The sequence below is a fragment of the Alligator mississippiensis genome, chromosome 10, assembly GCF_030867095.1.
Source record: "Alligator mississippiensis isolate rAllMis1 chromosome 10, rAllMis1, whole genome shotgun sequence".
Lineage (NCBI taxonomy): Eukaryota > Metazoa > Chordata > Crocodylia > Alligatoridae > Alligator > Alligator mississippiensis.
The window spans coordinates 52,366,684-52,393,752 of record NC_081833.1 but is presented as its reverse complement, the minus strand read 5'-3'; the positions used below and the strand labels follow the sequence as shown (position 1 = coordinate 52,393,752).

The 27,069-nt window shown below is 44.8% G+C and overlaps 1 protein-coding gene and 1 long non-coding RNA gene across 6 annotated transcripts in view; one reads left to right on the top strand and one right to left on the bottom strand.

The window, feature by feature from the left end:
* HEATR3 (HEAT repeat containing 3) overlaps positions 1 to 27,069 on the top strand; it is a 40,441-nt gene that overhangs the window by 7,836 nt on the left and 5,536 nt on the right. For all 5 annotated transcript variants that reach the window (XM_006273208.4, XM_019497496.2, XM_059713798.1 and 2 more), the window contains 9 exons: positions 2,183 to 2,323; positions 3,728 to 4,011; positions 12,646 to 12,736; positions 17,196 to 17,353; positions 19,607 to 19,689; positions 21,027 to 21,163; positions 23,497 to 23,585; positions 24,937 to 25,080; positions 25,203 to 25,379. In XM_006273208.4, coding sequence (XP_006273270.1) covers positions 2,183 to 2,323; positions 3,728 to 4,011; positions 12,646 to 12,736; positions 17,196 to 17,353; positions 19,607 to 19,689; positions 21,027 to 21,163; positions 23,497 to 23,585; positions 24,937 to 25,080; positions 25,203 to 25,379 — 1,304 coding nt within the window. The remainder of the gene's footprint in view (positions 1 to 2,182; positions 2,324 to 3,727; positions 4,012 to 12,645; positions 12,737 to 17,195; positions 17,354 to 19,606; positions 19,690 to 21,026; positions 21,164 to 23,496; positions 23,586 to 24,936; positions 25,081 to 25,202; positions 25,380 to 27,069) is intronic.
* Positions 18,105 to 27,069, bottom strand: part of LOC109285694 (uncharacterized) — a 29,929-nt gene continuing 20,964 nt past the window's right edge. The window contains exon 3 of the long non-coding RNA XR_009455277.1: positions 18,105 to 18,328. This is a non-coding gene — a long non-coding RNA (uncharacterized LOC109285694). The remainder of the gene's footprint in view (positions 18,329 to 27,069) is intronic.

Here is a 27,069-nt window from a genome sequence, read left to right as displayed (position 1 = left end):
TAGTGTGTTCTCACACCTTCCTGAGTGCCTTTCAATCCCAAACCCCCTGTCTGCTGTTTGCTGCTTGACCACTGAGAACAGGCTGAGATACTCCAAGCTGACCTGTCAGCTTTACCTGTCTTGCCCACATCTTGTCAGCTTTTAACAGAGAGGATTTTGCCACCTAAAAGAATCATACCTTTGTCTGGTCATGTGCTCAGAAATTTTAGATCCTCCTTTCCATAGAAGAGGACTGTTTGTGTGGCCAAATAGTCTCTAGTCACATCTACCACTGACAGTACTATTATAAAAGATAACATTTATTATAAAAACAAGAGCAATCGTAAGAAATCAATAACCATATGTGGAGATGCAGACAGAAATATAAGAATAAACAAAAGAAGATAATAGAAGATGATTTTACCGTATCCCTGTATCTTAGCTCTAAGGTCTAAGAATGTAACTCTCACTTCTCAGCTTCACAGGTTAGAAAGCAGCTGCTGCCTCTGATCTTCCTGTCAGGGCATCCTGCAACTTCTGCAGCCAGAACACTCAGCCCCCTTAGCTGAAGATCTGAAGTCATTTCTAGTGTCTGAGAAAACTAAAGACAAACACTTGCTCTCATGGCAAGACTTAAGGATGGTTTCTTATCTGGCTGTTTACATATGTTACATACATACTATACATATAACTTCCTGTCCCTTCGGGTTCATCTGTTTATGAGAGCAGAAGTCTTTCCTGCTCCAATAATGACGCAGGGAGCATGTGCATCTTTTCGGACATATCCTAAGGATACCCTCTCTTAATTTCCCCACTGAGAAATATCCTTTCCTGAATAGCCTGTTTCCAAGTATTATTCTTGCTACAGTTCTCTCCTTTTACAATGTAAATTTATCATAGTCTCCAAGGGCCTCACTCATAGGCCTCAAATCAGGTTGGCAAGGGTCAGTTTGACTGGCCATTAAACATACCTAAGTCAGATGTCAGTTCTCAATGATTACTTCTCTCAGCTATTTAGGCTTGAATCATCTCCCCGGAAAACTCATTGTCTGAGGAGTAACACCTAAAAATCATTATTAAATTATGAAATCTAGGCCTACTAAAACATGTAAACAATACATTTACAGTAAAAGCTGCGTTATCCGGCACCTTAGAAACCAGCGTGCTCCATTAACTGGCATGCAAAAGCCAGGTAGCAAAAGCAAAACCAGAAGTGCCCACTGTGGCACTTCCGATTTTGCCGAGCCCCCACGGCCCAGGGCAAAGCAGCCTCCGTGGGGGCCCTCCTCCCTGTCCCCCGGCACGCTGACACCAGGGAGGGGCAGTGGCGCACCAGACATGGCGGGAGGGGCAGCAGCCCGAACAGGGAAAGACGCCTGTTTGGGCCTCTCAGGTAACCGGCATATTTGGTTATTTGGCACCCCTCCCATGGGTGCCAGATAACAGAGCTTTTGCTGTATATCAGTTGCCACAATGCAGAGAAACATAAGGATGAGGAGACTAAATACAGCTTGACACTATCCATATGTAGAGACCACATACACCATATCAGTAAAATGAATTCAAGAAAACCTGCATGACATTCCACAAACACCTTTAAATATTGTGGGTTTGTGACAAGGTCCTTATGTCACTTACTTCTCTATATGCTTCCTTAATTAAGAACAAAGGAGAGAATTTTTTGTTAATACAGTAAAAGCTTTGTTATCCAGCATGAGTGGAGTAAGGTGGGTGCCGGTTATCTTAAAAATTCCGGTTATCTGAGAGTTATACCCTGCGCAGCCAGGATCGTAGCCGGCCCAGCAGGCAGGTAAGTTTCTTTCAATCTACTTTTGTTTTATCTGTGCACTAGGCAGGCGCAGGCTGCAACTGCAGGATGCAGCTGCGGGCTGGGCTCTGCTCCCTGTCTCTGTGCCTCACTGCTGAAAGTGGCTCGGTGTGATGTGCCAGGCCAGTCCCGCCACCTGCGTGGAGTGTGGCTGAATAATTTATTAACTTATTAAATTCCAGTTAATAAAGTATTCTGGTTAGTGAAACGCTGGTTAACACAGCTTTTACTGTATAAGAAAATGATTGATCGTTAGGTCAATGTTGTATCACAAATTACTTTTATCCTGTATTTGTGGAATAGAATAGCTTTTAGAATGATAATACCCCCTCGAATTAGAGTAAACAGTATGCTTTTCTTCTTTTGTATCAACAGCAAATTGTCTACAAGCAGTGACAGAAGATAATCCAGAGCTGCTTTCTTCTTTCAGTTCTTCTGCACATCAAGTATTGGAATCTGTAATGCTGTCCTCAGATACTGCCATGGAGTATATCCTTTTAAGGACATTGGTGGCAGGTATAATTTAATGGGACATTATAACACATTTGAGATGTGAAATGTAGCAGCAGAGCTCGGTATGCATAAGACTTGTTTTTTTCTTGTGCTAAATTTTTAGTAGCAAATTATGCTGTCATAGTGCCAGCTAGAAGTGAGGCCTTGGTAAATTGTTTGTAAGTGTGTTCTTGTCAGATTGCCTGGAGTTTTATACTTCTATTCCATTACTGTCTCATATGAGATACCCAGTATATTTAGAACATGCTTGAAAACCGTTGTATATTCTGCCCCAATCTGGCATGGAGTTAACAGTTTATTTGTTTCTACTAGTGAAGCAAGGCAGTAATAAATGTTAAAGACTATTCTGATCTTGACTTATTGAATTGTTTGAAAACAGACTTTGAACTCGCCTTTAGCTAGAACAGTTATTAAATGTAAACATTTTTTCAAAACAATTTCTAACATGATTAGTTTGGTCACTATAAGCAGGGTCAAACTGTTGTACTGAAATGGAGATTTGGAAAATAGTTTTGCAATAGTTTGGCTTGTCTAGATTGACCAACCAAATTTTGTCTGAAATTGTTGAAATAGTCCAGAAACTGTTTTCATAAGTGTGTTTTTTGGGTTTTTTTTTTTTTTTTAAACCCATCTGCTGGGAAGCAAAAGCTAAAACATCCCGTCTTGTATTGATTGTTCTAGGTGAACCAGTGATGATTTTTTTGGCATTAAATGAAATTAAGAATCCTCCTGTCTTAAGTGTACAGTTCTTGGAAGGGAAGGATTTTATTTAATTATGTTTCATTTTGATTACATACAAGCATGATACAGAATAGAAATAAGTTGCTTATTAAGGAAGAAATACAGAATTAGGATAAAAGGAAATGCTATTAAGAAAATAAGTTTGAAATTAAACTAATTCAAGTCTTGGTGGTTCACCTATATCCCAGTTTCTACAGAGCAGTGCTGGTGACATATTATGTTGAGCTTTCTGCTGAGGTTTGTCATAGCTTGAGGTTTTAGTCCCAGACTGTTCACAGTAAGTTTGTGCCTGCATCTCTTGCTGTTGCATAGCTCAAGTTTATAGGAAGATCCAGAAATTTTAAGCAGGAATAAAGAGTCCTTATGCTCTTTTAAAGGAAGCAGTTATTGCCTTGGAGGAAGGGATTAGAAATTAGAGTTGAGTTCTGTTCCCAAGATCTTTTGGGAAAATCAAAAATTTCTTTGTGCTTCAGATTATCTTTACTTAAATTGGGAATAACACTTATCTTTAAAAACACTTGAATATTCTGAGTGAATGATGTGATTTTAAATGATGAGTATGAAAATCACAGCTTGTACTAGTTGTAAAAGCTTATGGCTGCAAAGAAATCATATGTTCTGTAGTTAGTTTTAAAGGGGTTTTAACACTGACTCTCTCTTGTTTAGGCACTGGCTGGAATATAAAAGATACCATCCCATCCAGTAGCTTGGCAAGTACAGTTAATGCTATGTTGAAGATTTTTTCAGAATCTTTAGCAATAGATGCTGGTGAAACTATTATTCAGATGAAAGAAGCTGAAACACAACGGTTAAAGCTTGCTGCAGAGGCAGAAACTGAGGAAAATATGGATGACATGACAGACAAATCTATATTGAATGAAGATGTTGAAATGGAAGAAACACCGAAAGGAAAAGCCAGAAGAAAAAATAATGTTCTGGATCTGCTTCCAGTAAGTATGGCAGACTAGCTGACAGGGTTTAGTATAGTGCTTTGCTTCTAATTTTGTTTTTGATTAGTTGTTAGTCAGCTTAACTTTTCTGTTTAGCCTTATTCTTACAGATGGCTGGATGGTCTTAACTGAAATTCTCCCTAAAAACTGAGCCTACAACTTTTTTTGTTTTAGTATCACAAGTCTATAGGAAACGCTTGAAATTTCAACTGAGAATAAAGAACTCCCATGCCTGTCTGAAGGAAGCAGCTGTTTCTCGGAGGGAGGGATTAGAAACTGGGAGCTTCTGAGTTCTGTTCCTGGGGCCACTGGCAGACATTACACTTAAGACTTGCTTAGCCAGTTAATGAACCTGGCCACATGTTTATGCAATTAATGGTACGATAAAACATGGAATGAGCCACAAAATTATAATACATTTTGTGCAATAATTTTGTGGCTGGCTCATTGTGCCTTAAATGAAACATTTGGCTAGGGCGCTCCAAGCCCTCTGAGAAAACTGGAGCCTTTGAGGGGTCTGGTGCTCTCCTAGCATTGGGAGTGCCAGTCCACTGATCAGCACTCCTAGCCTTGGGAGCTTACTGGAGCCCATGAGGGCTCTGTGCTCTGAGGGCTGGGAGAACCGATCAATGAGCTGGTGCTCCCAGTGCTGGGAGTGCTTTGGCCACACATTCTTTTTAAGGTGTAGTAGGAACCAGCCACAGAATATTACACATTTGTGTTTCTTATGAGGTCCCAAGGCTAAATCTGACTGGCGTTCCCAGCCATGGGCATACTGGGTAGCCAGCCTGCACCTTGCTGTGATTTCAGGCTCTGCCTGTACTGGCAATATGGTGTGATTGGGATCTGATCCCCAATCCCACAATTGCACTTTCTGTCATGAGCATGTGGCATGGCAGGAGGTGTAGTTGTTGGGGCTGGAGATCAGATTCCATTGCACTTTTAAATTAATACCTGTCAGTGGCCTCAGTGTGTCAAAAGAAACTTTTCTGTATATTGGAAGCTTTTACATGATGTGGAGCACTGGGTGTCAACCTTTTTGGCAGCTGTGCCACGAGTTAAGCACTGTGTCCCTCCCAGCTATCACTCCAGTCCCTTTCCCCTGCCTCATCTGCTCTGCTTTCTGCTTCCTGCCCTGTCGGCCACTGTGCTACCTGCCTCCCTCCCTTTCCGCCCCCCCATTCTGCCACAAGCAACACACACAGGCTACCCATGTCATAGATTATAGAGTCGGAAGGGACCCAGTGGATCATCGTGTCCAACCCCCTGCCCCTGGCAGGAAAGAGGACCGAGGTCAGACGACACCAGCCAGGTGACTGTCAAGCCTCCTCTTAAAGACCTCCAAGGTGGATGATAGCACCATCTCTCTTGGAACCCCATTCCAGCCTGTGGCCACCCTTATTGTAAAAAATGCCTTCCTAATGTCTAACCTAAATCTTCTCTCCACTAGTTTGCATCCATTATTCCTAGTTACTCCCTGGGGCGCTCTGGTAAACAGCACATCCCCAATTCCCTGCTGTCTTCCCCTGATAAATTTATAGGCGGCTACAAGGTCACCCTCAGCCATCTTTTGTATAGGCTGAAGAGATCCAGATCTCTCAACCTGTCCTCATAGGGCCTTTCCCAGAGACCACTAATCATGCGAACGGCTCTCCTCTGAACCCTCTCCAGATCCTCCGTGTCCCTCTTGAAGTGCAGTGCCCAAAACTGGACACAGTTCTCCAACTGCGGCCTGACCAATGCTGCATAGAGGGGGAGCATCACCTCCCTCAATCTGTTGGTCATGCATCTGCTAATACACAACAAGCTGCTTTGTTAATGGCCTCGTTACACTGCCGGCTCATGTTCATCTTGGAGTCAACTATGACTCCAAGATCTCTCTCAGCCTCATTTGTGGCAAACGTGCTACAAGTTGGTCACCCTTGATTTGGAGAATTACCATAGCAATTCAATTGCGGTAAAGACATGCCTGTTATTTAGCCTGAAATGCATGCTGAAAACTTAATTGGGAAGATTAACCCCAGAAATAAACTGAATTGAGCCAGTTTGGAAGGTGCATCATGGAAAAGGACAACTTTGAATGAGACTGGTTTATATTGTCCATACTGTAACAAATAGCCTGCTGTTGTTCTTACAGATAGATAATAAAATGATAGAGAATCTAATCTCTGGAGCAGAATGTGATTTGGGAAGAGGGGCCAGCTCACACGAAGGCATTGGGATCTTCTGGAATAAAAATGTGGATAGGTCTTAGCAGGAACTTCAAAGGCTGACTTGATAGAATGTGAGGCTGCTGTGTTTTTAATTTTTAATTTTTTTTTACCTTGCCCTGCAGCCTGTGTGCCCTCAATGTCCATATCTCATAGGAAATGTCTCAAAGCTATTTCTAAAGTATAATATCTCATGTGTCACTTCAGAGTTGCTGTCAGACACGGTCAACTAACGGCATTCAAACATGATCCCAGTTACTGTGGGTTCCATCCAAGCAGACCTTGCAGAAAATATAAGGAACAGTTTTTCTTGTTGCTTCAATGACTGAAACAGCTATGTTGAATTAAGTACTGATATAGAGCCTGAAGTCAGACCTGGTTTGCCTTGTGTTCATTTTTAATAATTTCCTTATTGAATTGCTGCCTTCCAATCCCAAGCCCTCCCATGATTCCTCCCCCCCCCCCCCCCCTTCCCTTAGTCTGGAGGCTACTCGCTGTTCGAGCCTATGAGCAATAACATTCTTTTACATAAAGTCCCTATTCCTAGCACTTCTCCACGTGTCTCAGTCTCTACTGCTCAAATATCTCAACTTGGTTCCAAAAGTCTCTTTGCCCAGCAAGTCCCAGTCCAGCAATAGCCAGTCCAAGTTCCTACATCTCCCCTCCTCTGCAGCTAGTACTAATTTCTAACCCCAGCCAAGCTCTGGATCTTGTCCGTTACATTTGGGCAGCTTTCACCTCCAGATAGCTTGGGCTTGCTGGGGGACACTACTAAGTACATTGGAGCGAGAAATATTTCAGAGGCTTGTAAGGTGAATTTGGCCAGTTTTTCATGGCAGAAGGTTCATTCTTTATACTAGGCCCTGCTCCAGAGCTTGGGGTAGGAGAGTTTTTCAAAGAAAAGGCCACCAGCATTTTTAAAAATGGGAAAACAGTATACTGTATTCACTTGAATACAAGATGACTCCCCTCCCCCCCGACCTAATAATTAGATTGTATAATTGGAAAAATTATGATTTCCAGGCATAGAATCTAATTATTGGAGGTTTGCCTTGAATTTGTCGCCCTCCCACTGCTACAGCAGGGAAAATAAAACGGGGGTGAGGTAGTTCTTCTGCCCTCAGCCCCTCTACTTCCTCCTGCAGACCTTTGGTCCCCTCCTTCCTGTCAGACCCTCGTCTCCCTAAGCATGTAGAAGCAAGGAGCAAATTTGAAAACAGTGATCTTGAAATAAACATACCTGTAGTAATTTACAATAGACTTAGTTCACCTAGAATTGATGCATTTTGCACTTTTTGAAACTGCTACAAGTGTTAGCACAGGTACTTTTGTATCTAGTTATAAATAGTACAAGGCGAAAGATTTATGTGATCTAAACTACATATGTTATTAGTCCAAAGCCAAAAACCTTATGATTTACCATATAGTTCATTGGGCTTGGGCCCCAGCAGAGTCAACAGCATTTAAACCAGGGTGGGCAAAATGGTGGATCTGTCCAGCAGCTGGACTCCGTTTCCCTGCAGCCCCTGCTGCATGACTGGGGCCGGTCTCCATGGAGACCCCAGCCACAGTTGTGTTGTGATAGCACAAGGCTGGTGTTGCCACGGAGACTGGCCTCAGCTGCGCTGGCAGGGTGCAGAGCAGGGCAGAGGGCTGCTCCAGAGCTGCTGGGATCTTGTGGCAGGGCAGCTTGATCCAGGGCCAGGGCAGAGCCGTGATCTGTAGCCTGCACACTCTGGGCAGAGGTGCATAGGCAGCAGATTGCGGCTGTGCTGCAAGGAGCCAGGGCATAGCTGCGATCCACTGCTTACGTGCCCCTGGCCAGAGCATGAAGGTTGTAGATCATGGCTCTGCCCTGGCCCCAGACCAAGCTGTCCCCGCTGCAAGATCCCAGTGGCTTTGGAGCAGCCCCCCGCCTTGCTCTGCCAGCCTGGCTGGGCCCAGTCTTCATGGCAACTCCAGCCTTGTGCTATTGCAACACGTGCTAATTAGCCCCCAGTCATGACTTGAACTGGGTGTTTTTGTCACAGTCTTGCCATACTCCAAGCCTGCCAAGCCTATAAGCATGCTGCAGGTTTTTCCTCCCAAGGTGGAGAACCTTACATTTTTCGGTGTTAAACACCATCAGGTTCTCATCTGCCCATTTCCTGAGCCTGTCAAGGTCTGTCTGGATCACCCTCCTGTCCTCAGGAGTGGATGCTTTACCCAAGAGTTTGGTATCATCGACGAACTTGGCCAGTCCACTTCTGACTCCAGTGTCTACATCATTAATGAAGAGGTTGAACAAAATAGGTCCAAGGACAGAGCCTTGAGGGACCCCACTGGTCACAGAGCACCATGACGATTGACTTCTGTCAACCACCACCCTCTGGGTCCGACCATGGAGCCAATTCCCCAGCCAGTGGATCGTGGTGGACCCGAGGCCGCAGTTGGCCAGTTTTGCCAAAAAGTGATTGTGGGATACCAGGTCGAAGGCTTTTTTTTAAAGTCAAGCTATATGACATCAATCTCTTCCCCCTTGTCCAGGTGATGGGTCACCTGGTCGTAAAAGGAAATGAGATTGGTCAAGCACGACCTACCCACAACAAACCTGTGCTGGCTGTCCCTCAGGGTGTTGCCATTGACCAGTTTGTTAAGAATAGCCTCTGTGATGATTTTTTTCTGAGACCTTCCCCAGGATAGAGGTCAGGGTGATGGGCCTGTAGTTTGCTGGATCCACTTTCCTCCCTTTCTTGAAGATAGGCACCACATTGGCCTTCTTCCAATCATCAGGCACTTCACCAGAGCACCAGGAGTTCTCAAAGATCTGTGCCAGGGGCTGAGCTATCATGCTAGCCAGCTCCTTGAGTACTCTGGGGTGTAAATTGTCAGGGCTGGCTGACTTGAAGGCGCCCAGCCTCTCAAACTGTTCCTTCACAAGGTCAGCATTGATGTAGGGCAAGGAACTACCCTCACTTAGGTGTCCCTGTCCTGTAATGGGCAGGGGCATCCCATGGGACTTGCTAAATGGGTACTTTGCATCAGTCTTTCACAAGTTGGCTTTTTCCTGGGCGTCGGTTGTCAGTTCTCTCTTTTGGTTTAGCAGGGGTCCAATGTTGCCCTTGCTTTTCTTCTGGCTCCCCACATATCTAAAAAGGACTTTTTATTGTCCTTGATACTTGTGGCCAGTTGGAGTTCCATGGCAGCCTTGGCTTTCCTGGTTTGCTCCCTGCAGGTCTGGGCCAGTGCAGAGTATTCCTCCTTGGACGTGGATCCCATCCTTCATCCTTTGTAGGTCTGTCTTTTTAGACGCAGGAGGACCGCCAGTTCCCTGGAGAGCCAGGGGGCTGCTGTGCCCTCTTCCTGCCTTTTCTCCTAGATGGAATAGCCTTAGCTTGTGCATCTAGGATCGCTCCCTTGAGGAGCAACCACTTTTCCTGGACTCCCCTCCCTTTGGGGTCGTGGTCCCTTAGGGCCTCACCGACAAGACTCCTGAGCTTGTCAAAGTCAGCCCTCCTGAAGTCAAGGATCTCTGTACTGGTGACTGACTTGACAACTTTTTGGCGGATGGTGAAGGTGATCAGCTCGTGGTCGCTGTCACCCAGCTTCCCTTTGATTGTTAGGTCGCTGATTAGGTCGTCCCCGGTTGCCAGTACCAGATCAAGCAGTGCTTTGCCTCTTGTTGGCCTGTAGACTTCTTGAGTCAGGTAGAGGTCATCCACGCATGTGAGGAAGCTTTGCGACCGTTCAGATTTGGCCGAGTGCTCTTCCCACGAGATGTCTGGGTAGTTGAAGTCCCCCATGACAACCATGGACCGGGAGCATGCAGCCTTAGCCAGTTCCCTGGCGAACTCCTGGTCAATCTCTTGATTCCGGGAGGGAAGTCTGTAGTAGACTCCCACGGTTGTATATCCTGTGCCGTGTTCCCCACGGATTTTAACCCAGAGGGTTTCTAGTAGTTTACGCTGGGTGCCGATGTCGGCTTGTAGGGACGCGTAGCTCTCCTTGACATGGAGAGCTACACCTCCGCCCCTTTTGTCCACTTGATCCCTCCTGTACAGGCTGTCTATACCCATGGTCCAGTCATGGGTGGAGTCCCATCAGGTCTCCATTATCCCTATGACATTGTAATTATTTGTGTTGAGTAGGAGGACAAGTTCCTCCTGTTTATTTCCCAACCTCCTGGCATTGGTATGCAGGCATGCAAGTGTCCCCTTGGTGGCCCTTGCCTTGCCCGCAGCTTGCTCTAGGGCTGGAGCAGGGGGTAGGCTCCCTTAAGTGCCTTGGCCTGCTGGCTTTGCAAGGGTTGCTCAGTGGGCCAGAAGCGGCGGTAGTCCCCCTGTTCCCCAGCAAGCTTAGTTTAAAGCCCGGTGGAGCAGGTCAGCCAGTCTGGCTGAGAAGAGCCTCCTCCCCAGCGGAGAGAGGTGGAGGCCGTCCCTTCCCAGCAGCTCGCTGCCTCTCTCACTGAAGAGCGAGCTGTGGTCATGGAAGCCGAAGCCTTCTTGATGACACCAGTGCCGCAGCCTTTGGTTCACTACCTCGATCGTCCTCTCCTTCCTCAGCCCGTAGCCCGAAACCGGAAGGATCGAGGAAAACACCATCTGCGCCCCCAACCCCTTTAAGCCCTGCTTCCAAATTCCTGTAGCGCCTCGTGACCCGGCTGGGAGGGTTCTGAGCCATGTCATTGGTGCCCACATGGATGAGGAGCATAGGGTCGTGGTCAGTGGGCTGGAGGAGTTTAGGGATCTTCTTTGCAATGTCTCGGATACAGGCTCCTAGGAAGCAGCAAACTTCCCGGGCCGAGGGGTTGGGGCGGCAGATTGCCCCCTCCATCCCCCTCAGGATGGAGTCTCCCACGACAAACACTTTGCGTTTTGTGTTAGGGAGAGCGGGAGTGGTAGCTACAGTTGAGCCTGTGTTGCCTGTGGGAGCTGGCAACTCAGCAGGCTCTGCTGTGGTTGCAAGAGGTTCGTACCTGTTGCAAAGCTTCAGCAGGGCAGGGGCCTTGGTGTGGCGGGCCTTGGGGTCCTTGACCACCTTGGTCCAACCCTGTGGCTGGACAGAATGGGAGGTCCCCAGGTCCTCCCTTGTCCTGGAGGGAGACCATGGTCTACCCTCAGTCTTGTAATTAGCTTCCCACTGGCCAACTTCCAGTGGGAGGACCTTGGCTACACACTTACTTTATGGAAATGTGGGACTCCTCTCTAGTTTGCTGCTGCGGCCATTGGCTGAGGGCAAGCGAGACTCAGGGGCATCCGAACCCCAACCCTCCAGGCTTGGGCCTGCACATAGGATGCCTGCCAATGGAATTGGAAGTACCTTGAATTCCCCAGGGTGAAAAGTCTGGGGTGGAGGATACTTGCCAGTTGCAGCGCCACATACGGTGTTTGAATGATTGAACTTTGCTCAGTCAAAAGGATTTGAAACTAATCTGACCTGGAACATGAAAAAATTTCCAAAATATTTAAAAAAAAATCAAAAAAAAAATCAGCCTTTTTGGCACCAAGGGGAGAGTGTTTGGGCTGGCTCTGGTCTTCCCGGTGTTGGCCTGGTATTGCGGTACTTCCAGGCCTGGTGCCAGTTCCGTGTGGAGGGGACATCTTTCTGTTTTTTTGTTTTTAAAGGACACACACACACACCACACTTGTGTTCCCATCAGCATTTTTGGCATCAGGTGAGGATTTTGGAGCCTGTTCCAGACTCTGGTGCCAACTTGGTATTGTACTACCTGCAGGCCTGGTGCTTGTTGACTTCTGGGAAAGCAACTGCCTGTCTTTTAAGGGACACGCACACACACACACACATGGACACACACATGCACGGTTCCCATCAGCATGTTTGCCCAATATGGGCCATGCTAATGGGAATCTGATTAAATACATTAACACGCTGCTTTTGGCAGCAATTTAATGATAACCAGCGTATTTAATGAGGTTTCCTTGTATGTGACTGTAAGATGAGGGGGGTTTGGGTTAAAAAAAAAAAAAAAGTGTTTAAGGAAATATGGTAGTTTTCTATAGTGGTTTCTCAGAAATAGCTGAAGCGTTTTGGCTGAGAATTCCAGTAAAGTTTACTGAGAGAGAGCCCCGACATGTAAAAATTCCAGTGCAAATGGGTAGTGTCACTTTTAAACAAGTCTTACTCTAATTAAAAAATGAGCAGGCTTTATTTTGTGTTCAAGAAGAGGAAGGACAGATCAACTCCTAGATTTTGATGGGTGGTGAATTAGTCCTTTAAAAAAATACGCATATTAGAAGTAACAGGAACTTTTGAAATTTGGCACATGCTAGAACTATAACATTGAGTAGTAGTTTTTAATGTGACAGTGGTTCAGGAAGTATCATGTTTAATCTGTTTTTGTTGGCAATCTAGCTAATTCAAAACCAGAGTGCCCTGAAGGGTTTCCCTCTAATTAAGTTTTTATTTATTTTTTTCCTTTCGGTAGTCAGATAAATTGGAGCTGAAACAAGTGACAGCTTTACTGATGGCTCAGCAGACTGCACTGGAAATCATTGTTAATATGTGCAGTAGCGAAGGTATGTAGGCAACTTTTCATTGCAAGCTTTAACATAGCTTTTCTTGTTAGTAACATGTCAAACTTATTCAGATGGTTTTAGGACCTTCTCTAACTTGGCCTAATAATTATCTCATCCTTAAAGATGAAGAAACATAACTATCGGCCCTTAATGCCCCTTATGGTGTATGAGTCTCAAAGCATTAATTTTGACTATTTTTTCATTGCTAATTCTATATATATGTTTCAAACTTCCCTCCTCTTTGGTGTAAGATCTTCACAGATTGAGGCCAGGCCTTCACTTAAAAGTATTACTGGTGCAGCTGTGTTGTGGGGATAGAGCTTTTTTATGCTGTTGCTGTGCCTAATGAACCAGTATAAGCTATGCTGGGGGGCAGAGAAAGACAACACTTTTTACTGCTATAACTGCATCTAGATATTGGCACAGTTGTCCTGGCAAAGCTTTTTTTTATAGTCAGGCTCTACAACTCGGGTTCTCTTCCACCAGCAGTTAAAGTTCAAGTTTTGACTTTTTGGGTGGTGCTCTTCAAACCCACTGTTAAAAAGGAGAATGTGGATCTGGAGCTTCTCTCTCTCTCTCTTTTTTTTTTTATAGGAAAACGTTAAAAGGCAGCTTAGGAAATGCCTTTAATTTAGGAGCTGGAGAACTAAATTTTTTTTGTTCGTTTGCTGGATTACAAAATAAAAAATGACTGATATTAAAGAAACAGAATAATGTTGAAAAATTGAATGTCTGTTTTCTGGCCTGTCTGTGTGAAGAATCTAACTCAGTGGATTAGAATCTCTTATTACTGCAAAGATACTAGAGTATTGTGTTTTACATTTGGGATTTTTTTTGCCTTTTTAATAGTAGTTTTATATAAAGCTTTCGGGCATGTTTGTGTTTCCTCTATTACAGCCATTGAGACTTCCTGTAGCAGCTGTATGTGAACATTACATTTTTTCTCTAAGTTTTTAAATAGAGTGATCTTTTCCTTTATATGTGTCCTTTTTTTTTCCAGGAACTTCCCTAGTCATCTTGCAATTGTCGAGAACAGTTTTCAGCAATATAAACCTCTGGCCTGCAGGCCAAATGTGGCCCACAGAGCCATTGCATGTGTACTGCAGGGCTCCCCCCGGGTACAGACATTTGGTGGCATGGGGGTGGTCGCCATTAATATAGCCCCGCACGCCTGTTGGGATCCAAGCTGTGCGCCCTTCCCTCTAGGGTTGGAGCCAGTGATGCCCCTTTCCTGTGCATGCGTGCCCCGCCCCCCCCACCCCCATCATCAGGTTGGGCCATGGCCACTTTTCCCCTGTGGAGCTGGCTGGGCCAGGGCTATGTCCCTTCTCCACTCCCCCTACCCCCCTCCTTCCTCCCTGCCAGGCCAGGCCCTGCTCCTTTTCCCCTGAGGGGCTGAGTTGAGCCCAGGCCTCACCCACTTTTCCCATTGGGGCTGGGCCATGCGTTTTTCCATAGGGAGTTGGGTTGGGCCCAGGTCATGCCCCCTTTTCCCCCACAGGGTTGAGTCAAGGCCTCTTCCCCTCCCCGTGGGACTGGGTCATGTCCTCTCCTCCCCCTCCCCTGTCCTCTCGGGGGGCTGGGTGAAGCCCCCTTCCCCTCCATGGGGGCCGTGCTCAGTCTTGGCTGCCTCCCACCCCCTTCCATGTGGCCAGACACTGGATATGAATCACCATCTGGCATGCGGTTAGACCTGGCATTCACTGCCTGTCCGGCCCATGCGGGGGAAAAGGTTGAGCACCACTAGTTTAAAATGTCAGTTTGAACATGTCAAAAAGTAATTTTCAAGTTAACTTCCAAGAGTCCTCTTTGTAAGGATATCTTCTGACTTTAATATTAATGATATAAAAACAGTAACAAAGCAAAGTAAATTTGTCTAGCCTCACCTCTCTTCCTGCCCCCACTTTTATACTTTAGAATTTCATCCTCAGTTTTGTTTCTGTTGCTAGAAATAAACACCCATTTATAAAGCTTGAGGAAAAGTGCACATTATCTTCCTTCTTACTAATACTTCTTACTGTACTTTATGATGTAAACTAATAGATTATGATGCTTGAAAATGATAATGTTACTGGTTTGCAAGAATGAAACTAGCTAGCATGAGCTGCTCTCCAAAACCACTTATTAAACAAAAGGAGATTTATTAATAAATCTTGTGTTCTGGTAGTCTTTAAGAGATTACTTCTGTAATTTGCATAAACCCTTTCTCTTTTGTGCTTTTGATGTTCTAGGATGTTCAGTATCTTTAAAGCTTTGATTCTGTATTTGAATCTACGCAGAGTGTTGATGATCCCTGACCAGAGTTTTTGAGAATTAACAGGATTCTATGGGTGTGCAGATTGGGGTTTCAATCTTATTGCACTTTCACTCTGAAGTTGCAGTCTTGTCAGGGAATTGTCATTATCTTGTGCTAACTTTGTTGTTCTGTTCAGTTTATATACTTTTTTTTTTACTGTTTCTACATCCAAATTTCATAGGAAGCAACTTGAAAAGAAGCTTCAGCATGAAACTTGTACTGACAGCAGCTGGGTTGTACAGTTAGCTTAGAGGGCTCTCCATATGCAAGATTTTTCTTGGAAAAATAGTTGCTTAATTGCAAAAGGAATAATTATATTTTTTCACTATCCTCCTTGGATAGTGACAACTGCCTAATTAATTTTCTTTGTTTAGTCTCTACTACTTGTTTGTCAAATCTTGAGAAATAAAGAGAGTAGTCCTCAAATTCTGCAGTAAAATTTTCACTTATTCACTTTAATTTCTAGTGTCAGCTCCTGACCCTAATATAAAATTAATTGCATTGGTGCCCACATTTAGAAGATAACTTCTAAAGTAAACCTTGCTGGTTCTGATGAAAATGCTAGTAACACCAGATATTCCCTATGGTGTTTCTTTTCCTTTTCTAACAGTGCAAGAAAATCTGCACATAGTAAATGAAAGTACTTTTTAAACTGGATTTCCAGTCTAATGAACTGTAATTCGTAGGTTCTCTCCTTTAATTGGAAAATCTCTTGTGGATAGCTGCATATGCTGTTGTTCACTTGGTGTGAAATACAAAGCAATCAACCTTACTTTGCTACAGTGTTTTACCATCCATGGTGAGATAGAATAAGGTCTGTTGGAATTAAGCAGAATCTAGACACGGCTGTTCATTTAATTTTCAGTTGTTGGGGATATGATTTCCAAGCATTAGCCAATGTATTGAATTCATGGAAAGACCCAGTTCACTGTGGGAGTGGTGGAGTTAACTGGCTTAGTTTGAAACCTCCTTTTTTGGGGTTATGACTGGCACTGGAGAAGCAGGAGGCTCTACACACTGCCTAGTTGGCTCATTTGTAAGCCATGAATAACCACAGTTGGCCAGGAAGGATGCTTCAGCATCTTTTGTAAATTTTTACAGCAGTTCCCTCCTCCCTTTGCTTCACCCGTTATTCACAACATTAAGGATCTGGCAGTGGGGGAGACTTGGATTACCTGTCTGCCTCCCCAGGTGGAGTTGCATGTAAGTAATATATGTATGTATGCAACTTCCTCTATGGACAGAAATGCTTCTTAGTACCAAGACCCAGTCTCTTCTAGAACGTATCCTCATTAGCAGAACTACGCTGTATTTATTCTACCAGATACTGCATATCTTTGATTGGTGTGAGGAAAGACTGGATCAAGGAGACATTTATTATACGGATAAAGAAGCCCATTAATATAAAAGATTATATACTGCTCTAGTATTTCACTGAATTCTGCTTACAAATATGGCCATGTTTTCCAGCCCCTGTTTGTTTGTTTCTGGAGCCCTGCTTTTTGGATGGGCTTTCACACACATTCAATAATGGCTGTGCTAAAATCAGTGTCACTTTAGGTACCTCAAATCTATTAGAACATTCTGTAAATGTGTACTGGGAAAATATTTATATTAATGAAAAAGTTTAATCTTTTATCCTCTACATATGCACTCCTTGAATATTACTTTGTTTGATCCCATAGTCCATGACAGAGTAGACTGTTGCTTATCGACACCATCATTCCAGATAATTGATTTCTTTCCCACAAATCTATGGTGCTGCTTGAGCAGCCACAAACAATCCTGATGCTGCTCAAAGAGCCAGAGTAGCAGGGTCCCAGCAGGGCTTCCTGAGAGGTCACTGCTGGATATGCTGTCAGGGACCCACCATACTCAGCACAAGTCAGAGTGGGAGCGGGAAGGTCAGGGGATTTTTAACTGACATTTTGGATAATCACCAGGCTGCTGCACTTAAAATAAAATAACATTAAAATAAGCATTAACTTCTAAAAAAGAATTAATAATTCAAGTAATGCTCATGTAAAGCACTTGAGGCTATGAGTGCTTAGAGTTCACTGCAACATGAATCCTTGAGGCCTTCTGTGCTGGTTGGCACGTGACAGCTCAGGGGTTGGGAATGTGTGATCTCAAATTTGTATTCTTCTGTTTCTCTGTTCTCAGATCCTTCTGATGATGAATGGGAAGAGCTTTCCAGCAGCGATGAAAGTGATCTGTTTATGGAGAATTCCTACGATGAGGGCAGTGGGCTGCTGATGTCTCCCCTCTGCCTTTCTGCTGAAGTTCATGCTGCACTTCTGAACTACCTTGTTCCCAAAAAGGTACAACCTCCAAAATTTAAGCCATTCCTCATGCTTGATTCAGACCTTAGATTAGATCAGGGGTGTCCAACCTTTTTGAATGTAGGGCCGGATCATGAACTCTTTATCACCCAGTGGGCCGGCGAGCCATATTCAAACACCCTCTGTCCTGGGCCAGAGACCCTGCCTGTGCAGCCCTACTGCACTTGCCTGTTACTGCAAGGTTCATGGTAGCTGCTGGTGGGCAGGGGCAGGAGAGACCCATTTTGCATCCAGCCAGCTACTGCCCCAGAGACTGAAGGAGAGAAATAAATAGCTCCACATCCCCATCCCCAAGCAGCCCCACGAGCCGGCGCTGCCCGAGGGGGGCCGGAGCGAGGCAGCCACTGCACCACAGGCCCTCACCTGCCTGCCCGCACGGCCCCACATACCGTGGTGCCCAGCCGCCCGTGCACACAGCCCCTGCAGTCTCAGTGCTGCGAGCCTGGAGCGCAGGGTCCAGCAGACACCGGCTCCCGCCGCTTCACCCTGCAGAGGTCACGCCAAGACCCCACCTGCCGAGGCCCCCCGGGGCTGCCCTGCCGACTGCCTGCGCCAGCTTGCACGACGAGCCTAGCCCTGTGGGGTTGAGCAGCTCCCCTCCCCCACCCACCTGTCCCAAGCGAGGGACCTTGGGCCTCAGAAAATGGCTTGGCGGGCCTCATGGTGGCCCACAGGCCGTACGTTGGACAAGCCTGGATTAGACCAAGAAATTTTTCCAATTCTTATGAACTGCAGGAAGACACAATTTTAATCAACTTTTAGCATTTCTCTTTAAAACTAGGTTTACCGTATATCTGGGTTTTTCTGGACATGTCCTCTCTTTGGGTCCTCTGATCTCTGTCCAGGCAGTTCTTTGAAATATGAACAAATGTCTGGAGTTTTGCTGGTAGAACTGCATTTCCCAGCTTGCCCTAGCAGCGTGTCTGTTTACCAGGGATCCGGGTTTTCCATTTGCTGTGGAAAAATGTGGATTTTTCTCTTTAAAGGAGGAAACTGCAGGTTTCCCCTTGCAGACTGGCAGCCTTCCAGCAAGGAGCTGCTTGGGGTGCTTGGAGGCTGGGGTGCCATGTGAGCGCGCATGCACATGGCTGGCATACAGCCAGGCAGGGTGGTGGGATAAGCCCTGGCATGTGGATGCAGCTAAGTCTATGGGGAGAGGGGGTTAGAGGGCAAGGGCTTGGGTACTGGTGGTGGAGGCTATGGCAGGGGTGTGTGGACGGGATGGGTGCGAGGCAGGGTAGATGCCTCCTGGCACTGGGGGAAGGTGTCCAGGTGCTGGAGTTGTGGCAGGGCTCAAGGGGGAGGCATCTGTCCTACAGCAGGGGTAGGGGAGGCCTTTGGGGGCAGCAGGGAGCTCTGTGGGTGGGTCAGCGGTGCCAGGGCCCAGTGCCCATGTTTGCACAGGTGTGGCAGCTGGGAGAAACTGCTGGGGAGACATGGGGGGGCATGGCCAGGCTACCTGGCACAGCAAGGGAGTCCCAGCCCAGGGTGGGTGGTGCCACAGGCCTCCCCTCCTCCTCCCTCCAGCCTGTGCCAGGGATGGACTCGCTCTGTCGCTGCCCACACAAGTTCGAGCCGCTGCACTCAAGCCCAGTCCGGACAGGGGCAGCTGGGGGTCCCCTCTGGCAGAGTTGGGGGCAGTGAGAGGTACCAGCAGGGATTGGGGAGGGACTGTAGGTTGGGAATGAAGGGTGCCAGCAGGGCCCTGGGGGAACGGGGGACCATGGGTTAGTAGTGAGGGGCACCAGCAGGGGCAGGGAGCTGTGGCTTTAATTGACAATAACACTTGTTATTTACCATAACAGTTAGAAACTGCCCCCCCCCCCCCCCCGCCCCCCAAATATCATATTCTCCCCTCCCAACAGGTATCCTCTTTTTTGGAACTGGAAATATAGTGACCCTATTAAAACCCTAGGTATGCATGATTTTGTGAGCTGACTTTTTAACTAATAAAATATCTAACTTGATTCCTGAAGTACAAGGATTTTTATTCCCATTTATACAAAAAAAAGTCATCTTTAAGCATATTAAAGGCTGTCTGCAAAGGAAAAATTAATATTGAATAATCCACAAAATAGATGTCAAATTCCCTCAATGGCAAGATGATATGTAATAGCAGGAGGTGTGAATGGCAGAGTCAGCGCTGAGATGAGCGCACACCTTATTTCCCATTACCTGATTGTCACCAGAATGAAAGAACCTCACTGCTAAACTTTTTTTTTTTCCTTCCAGATTCTTGACAAAACTGCTTTTCCAAACAGTGTTGCTGTAGACCTCTGTGCACATAGCCCATCTTGGAAACCATTAATTAAAAAGTAGGTATTTTACTGACATGCTTTATTTTCAGGGTATTTATTAGGCCTGTGTGAAGCGGCTAATATTCGCTTTGGATTTGGCTGATTCGGGGGACAGTGATTCGATTTGATGATTTGAATCACTGTCCCAAATTGATTTGGCTGAATCACCCAGGCCCATCCTGTGCCCGCTCTCCCAGCCTGGCAATGGTGTCCCACCTGCCCCAGCTCCCAGCACTTTGGAAAAAAAAAAAGCCCTGGATTACCGGGTGCTGCTAGGTTTGGGGGCGATCCCTGCTGCTCCCCATTGACCCATGCTGTATGGGGGGCTCTGCCATGAGCCTCCTGACCTCCCAGCTCTCCCCATGGCTGCCCCGCCTGCCCCAACTCCAGCCATTTAAGGAAAAAAAACAAAAAAAAACAAAACCCCTCCGGTCTCACTGATTCCTGCCTGGCGGGGGGTGACCCCCACTGCTCCACACCGTGTGGGGGGCTTTTCCACAAGCCCCCTGAAGCCCCGAGGCTGCTGCAGGAGCTGGTGAGTTCAGAGGGTTTTTTGGGTTTTTTTCTTAAAAGGCCAGAGCTGGGGCAGGCAAGACAGCCATGGGGGGGCTGTGACATTGGGGGAGGGTTGGGGGGCTCATGCAGAGCCCCCCCATGCAGCGGGGGGCAGTGGGAATCGCCCTTCATCTGGCAGCACCCTGTGAGTGGGGGCTTTTTCTTTTTTAAAGCACCAGAAGCGGGGGTGGGCGGGGCAGGTGGGGGTCGCCTGGGGGAGGGAATGGGGACGGACAGACAGACTGGGGGAGCAGGCAGGGGATGGGACTTGGTAGGGGTCCTTCCAGGGTCCCCTCCAGCCTCCCCTCCCCTGCCCCTAATTACCAGCTCCAGCGGACAGGGACTGCCTGAACCATCGAAGCTCTCCAACCCTTTTCCGAAGATTCGGAGGGGTTCAAATCGATTCAGACCTTTTTATTCGTCCCTGGTTTGATTCGGGTTTGGAGATTCAGCCACCGAATCGGGCTGAATTTCCTCTGAATTGAATTGGCACTAGAAGCTTTGCACAGCCCTAGTATTTATAGATTATTTTTTTTAAAACGTAATTGAAATTGAAGACTTGGCATTACAAGGAAAGGCCTGTGCTGGTTTACCCTCAAGACTGGACCATACTGGCTTCCTACAGTATGATTCAGTAACAAGATACAAATATTTCCATGCAAGTACATTATCTCAACTGATCTCATAAATTATATCCTCTGTCCAGACTTCCTATTGGAATGTAAGTTCTTTGCTTTCTCAAAAAAAAGATTATTAATGTACAGAGTCACTAAAGGCATTCTTTTTGCTGTTTATTCCAGGTTGAATGTGGTCCAATGTAGAGCTCTAACATGTCTCCATAGCATTTTGTTAGTAGCAGATGTGGATTGCCTTGGAGGATCTTCGGCACTTCAGTCACTTTCACAGCACCTGTCCCAGTTAGTTTTTTCTCAGTCAGGTAAATTTCAGATCGTATTGTTAAAGGGTTTGATTGCCTCTATTATAATTAACATGCAGTTCCATTATGTTTTATGTTCCCTTCTGAACACCACATTCTGAATGCAGGAATACTTGATATTGGCAATAAGTTGCCATGCCCAAAACTGATGTGGCCTGTTTTTCTAGGAGAGCCCTGATCGTGTACAGCATTGGCGTGTAGCATATTTTGAGCAAAAGGAAGTTTTTCAAAAAGTGGTCACAGCAGGCAACTCCAGAATTAATGTGTTTATTACAACAGAGAAGGGGAAAGGGTTGTTATGTTTCATGGGGCCTGATTTATGCATGCAGGTGTGTAGTTTGGAAAATGCAGTTAGGCAAGTGATTTAAAGGTGTAACAGCATTTAACATTTTGTTTTTAAACTAGGCGTAGAAGCTGTTTACTAGATTTCCAAGAATAGTAGTGGTCTGTTTTTGGTTTGTTTTTTTTTTGTTTTGTTTTGTTTTTGTTTTTTTTTAATGAAGACAGTCTAATGGATGATGTTCTTACAAAAATGATGTTTTAAAATAGGACACTTCACTAAGATTAGACTTCATAGAAATGTCAAGACATCAGCATATTGGGAGACTTAGTGCAGATCAGAATACCACAGGTAGTTTAACACTGTTGGCGATCTGAATCACTTAATATAACTATTTTAGTAGTGTGTTTCTTAAAATTGGTGAAAATTGTTTGTATCCACATCACTGACTTGCTTTCACTGAGCAGTAAAAGCCTGTTAGAGATCTGGAAACTGACTGAAAAGTATGTTAGTCATAAGACAGGGCTTAAAAAACTTAGCTTAATCATGATGTTAATAATTCTCAATCTCTTAGCCAACATTTAGGAATCCCCCTGTTCCCCCTGCCCAGAACTCTTAGTTCACAGCTGCCAGCGATAGATAGATATATATCTATCGATGGATGGATAGATATTAGCATAAGCTTTTGTGAGCCCAGGCTGTGAAAGGCCATCACATGTCAAAATGCACAATATGGTGCTCAGTGTAAAAACCTTCTAAAAAAAGGTCTGTGTGTATAGTTTGTTGCATACTTCAGGAGCAGGACTGTGATCTCTGTGATTCTACATGTTGCAATGCGCAATAATCAGAATAAAGAAAGCTTTTAAATAGTGTTTTGAGAAGTGAACAGTTGAAGAAATGTGGTGCCAAAAAAGAACAGCTAAAAGGAGCCTGCTTACATTAATACGGAAATATTAGCCCCTCATTTTTTGCTGTGGTGAGATTTGTAGGATGAGCTGCTCCCAGCTATAGTAGATAACATGTTAAGACAAAGTAGGTTCAGGCAAGTCCTATAACACCTGATGAATTACGTGGACTACGGGACAGGGGCCTAGCTGCTTAGTTTGACGAGAAACAAGCTATTATTTTTGGCATGAGTCTGCAATCAGCAGCCTAAGAAGAGTAAAATGAGACTATAAAAAGTACTACATTAATATACATGTAATAAGATAATTGGTGTTGTTGGGCAGTTAGTTGTAAGTTAATGTGAGCATCTACATGTTTGTCCAACTGCACTTGCTGTTACTGCACAGTCATTTAGTATTTGTTTTAGCTGGTACTGCAGAGTCCCAGCACTGCACAGGTCGTTTTCTTGACTTTACTGTGCAATAGCAACAATTGACTGTGCAGTAGCTTATTGCTACTATGCAGTAGTGGTGGCGTCACGGTTCGTGCCTGCCGATGCTACAGCAACATAGTGTCTCGTGTAGACACCCCCAACGAGAACAACTTAAATCACAGAACCAGTATTTATTGCTTCACAGGGAAGAATACAGGTCCCAAAGAGAGATGTCAGTATTCTGGGATTAGATTAGAACTTCAAATCCAAAAGCATGACAGTCCTTCAAACCTGCTTAAGAGATCTGGGATTAAATTTTAAAATACACATAAAGCTCCCCTTTGGTTATTATATTAGTATTGCAGTTGTGCCTCCGATGTTGGGGCGCTTGGTGCCAGTGCTCAGTCAAGCCTTAATTTGGTTTCTGATTTTCTGATTGCAATTTTGTGCTGATACATGGGTCACTTAACATCCTAATCTTGGGTATCTCTGGTCTTAGTTTTTAGGCATAATCTGTGACTGTTGCAGGCACAGTTGATCTTGAACACAAAATTATGGTTTCCCCTTGCAAGTCTAAAAGTCTAGTCTCGAAAAATTTAGCTTTCAATATTCAGTAGTGCCTAATAGTTGGAAGAGGCTGGCGCAGAAAAAGGAACCTTGTTTTTCTTCAGTTTGGAATGTCTTTAAAATAATTTGAAGCTTGTTTTGGCTATGTGTTGTTTTGTTTTCGGACAGTATTTCCTAAAGACACTGAGTTCCTAGAAGCTGTAACTAGTGCCTTGAGAGCTCTCTTGCAAACAATGGCATCAAAGAACATATCACAGGTGAGAGACTTTTTTCCAGTCTTCCTAGTTTTCAGCAGAAGGCCCCCTCTACATGTTACATGGATTATGCAATTACCTAGTTAATTGCACAGTTTATTTAGACCCGGTACATGTGCAAATTAACTATCATGTCTTAAAAGGGTGCACCCAGCTGTAAAATTAGAGCTGGAAAATGTGTAATAATTTTATAGCTGGTTTCTATCCAACTTTAATTTGCATGTGTAGCAGGGTCTGTGCCTTTAGCTAGGAGCCCCGTAAACTGACTTGGCTGTCATTTGGAGGGGTGCATCATGTACTACTGTGGCTGGGAGTCCCCCAGCTGATATAATCCTGAGCTTCCCCTACAGTGGCAATGAGGTGTGATAGGATGTGATGCTGGATCCCAGAATTGAGCTTCCTGCCATGCACGTGTGGCATTTCGGATTAATATAAGGGTAACAAAAATAACTATAATGGCTTGATGCCAAATACCCTCCTTGGTCAATCCAGCTATTAATGGGTCACTTGAGCTGGGGCATTAAAGGTGGCCGGGTAGTAGGTTGACCACATTGTTGCCTTGTGTGACACAGATTTTAGAAACCTTGCATTAACCACAGTAGCTCAGTGGGCTACTAAACTCATGAGGCCCTTTCATAGTTTTCATAGGATGTCAGAGTAGATGAAGGTTTGACAATTATAGCTGGCAAGCTGTACGTGGCCTGCCATGCAGTTGTATCTGGCTGGTGTCAAGGTAGGGTGTCACTGGCAATTGGAGGATGGTGGGAATTGATGGTATTTAACAGCAGTCATGTCATGAGTGCAGTAGCAGCAGTTGGGGAGTGGGGGATGCAGCAGCAGCTGGGTCACAAGTGGTAGCCTATCTTCGGACCGTGCTGCATTAATTCAACCTACCACTCCTGGTAGGTTGCCAACCCCTGGACTAGATGATCTAACAGTTTCTTTTGACATTAAACTCTATGAATAAAGCCTTTCTGTATTGTGAACTCTAATGGCATAGAGAGAGGTAGTTAGCTGAGTTGGTCTGAAGTCAGGCAGAAAGCAAGGTAGGTTGGCACTTTAAGGATTAACTGAACAGTAGTTTATGGTTCTATTTTTTTTTCTTCTGCTGGGCCAGAACAACAAGCCTCAAGATTGTTCTGGAGAAATAGCTCGAAGAGTACAAGGACACTTTATCTTTATGCTTCGAGATTCACATGTTTCATAATATTTGTGCTGATTATCTGATGTAGGATTGTCTGAATATCTTTTATGAAAACATATGATTTAAGTATTAGTCTTATAGTAGTGTTCCTTTGGAAGTTTTAAATGCATCTGACAAGTGCCTTTTGTTTCTTGTTTTTCTTTTAAACAGTGCATAACTCCTGAGCAGCTGATAACTTTATGTGAAGCTGGAATTCAGTGCAGCAATGTAAGCGTTAGAGTAAATGTAGTTAGTATCCTAGGAATTGCTGGGAGTGTGCTGGCAAAAGTAGAAGATTCAGCTGAAACACTAAAGGTAATATACATATAAAAAGTGTGTGTGTGTGTGTGTGTGTGTGTGTGTGTGAGAACCCAAACACTTGTTTAGCCAAACTTTTTTAATGTTGTGTTATTTAAAAAAAAAAATGTCTCTTTCAGATGATTGGGAAATTTCTTCTTGAGGTTGCTGTGAAGGACTCTTCACTTGTGGTAGCTGGAGAAGCTCTGGATGCACTTTTTGATGTTTTTGCAGATGGTAAAGAAGCTGAAACAGCAGCTGTTGAGATTAAATTGCTTCCAGCACTGAAAGAATTCCAGCCAGTCTTCAAAATGAGGGTAGGTATCCCTTATACCAGTAAGCAATTTGAGGTTTCAATGTTTACAGTGTGGATTAAGATTTGAAACTAGTTTAGTTGCTTATGCTGTTGGGAAATTAATTTTATTATGAAATATGCTCACTCAATCTTTAAGGATTCACTATGAAGAAAACACTAACCTCAGAGTTCTTGCTAATATGCATTTGCGTTCCTTTGGCACATTTTAAACAATGTGCATAATGACTCAAATAATGCCATGTTATATCAGGCAACACTGTTGGTGTCCAAGTCATTGTTCATCTCTTTCTGAAATCCTGGTAAGATAGATTTTTCAGAGGAAGAGAGGGCCAGACAGAATCTCTTTTTGAGGGACTGGAGAAAACTTTCTTTTGAAAGTAGTCTGACTTGTTTGTTTGTTTGTTTGTTTGTTTTAACCTGAGAATCTCTAAGTGTGCATATATTTATCCAGCTGCTGTTTGGTTAAATACTGTTTAGCTAAACAAGAATCCTTTCTTGGGAATACAGACTGAAATTTCCAGTTCACCAAATTTAAGTATTTATATGTTTAGAAGAAATGCAAATTATTAAAAAGAATGTTTCATGAATTGGGTTACACACTGGAGTGAACTTAATAAGTTATTGCCTGTATATCATTTTTAAACTCTTTAATTTTTAGTTTTGCAGTTGTTGGTTTGCATAGTATCCATTGGCCTGGCATTCTGGAGTATAACATTCTGACTATCAGAAGTAGGTGCCAGGCTCCACTAATCAACTTTTTATCAAATATACAACTGCTTTGCATTACTTACAGAATATATATAAAAAGTCCAATATTTAGATCTTTTCACTACAATGGCTATAGAAGATAAAAGCACATTTCAGATCCATCTGTGAAATTAGATGCTGAGAACGTCACGGGTCAGTTACCGTATATACTCAGATCTAAGATGACCCTGAATTCAAGACAGCCCCCCAATATTTAAATTCTGTACATGGAAATTTTATCAATTTGTTCATAATTTTCCAGATAGAATCAAGTACTGGGGGGTTGTCTTGAATTTGTGTGTCCACTCCCCCCCCCCCCCATCCCTCCCCCTGCCACAAGGAGAGCAGTAGCTGGGAGTCAGGCATCTCCCCCCAGTCACTGCTCCCCACACACACACTCCCTGCAGTCTCTGCTTTTTTTCCCTCCTTCCCCTTTATTTTCAATTGCTACTTGGACTCTGTTCCTTCCCCACAGTACAGCACATGGAAGCGCAGGCCTTGCCAGGCTATGCAGCAGTGCAGTTGCTGCTGATTGGTGGGGCAGGTGATAGAGTTTCCATGTGCTCCCTACCCAGGAGGGAATCCAGCCTGAGCAGGAGCTGAACTGTGCCTGACAGTAAGACAGGCTGCAGAGGGCAAGCTGGGGGTGGGGTGGGGGTAGGCAGCCAGCTAGCTGTCTGGGTCTGTGTCTGGCCTTGACCTGATCTCAGGACCAGAGTAAGAGCTCCAGCACTTGCCTGACCTCCCCCCCCATAGGTGAATCTAAGATGAGTGGGGTTTTCCCCCATGCTGTTGGGGGGGGGGGAGGGTCATCTTAGATTCAAGTAAATATGTTATTAGTAATGACTACTTTTATTATAGGTGAGCAGTAAAAGGATTTAGAACATAAATTGCTCAGTCTGTGTAAAAGTGTGTGTGTATGTGTGTGCGTGCTCATGCATGTG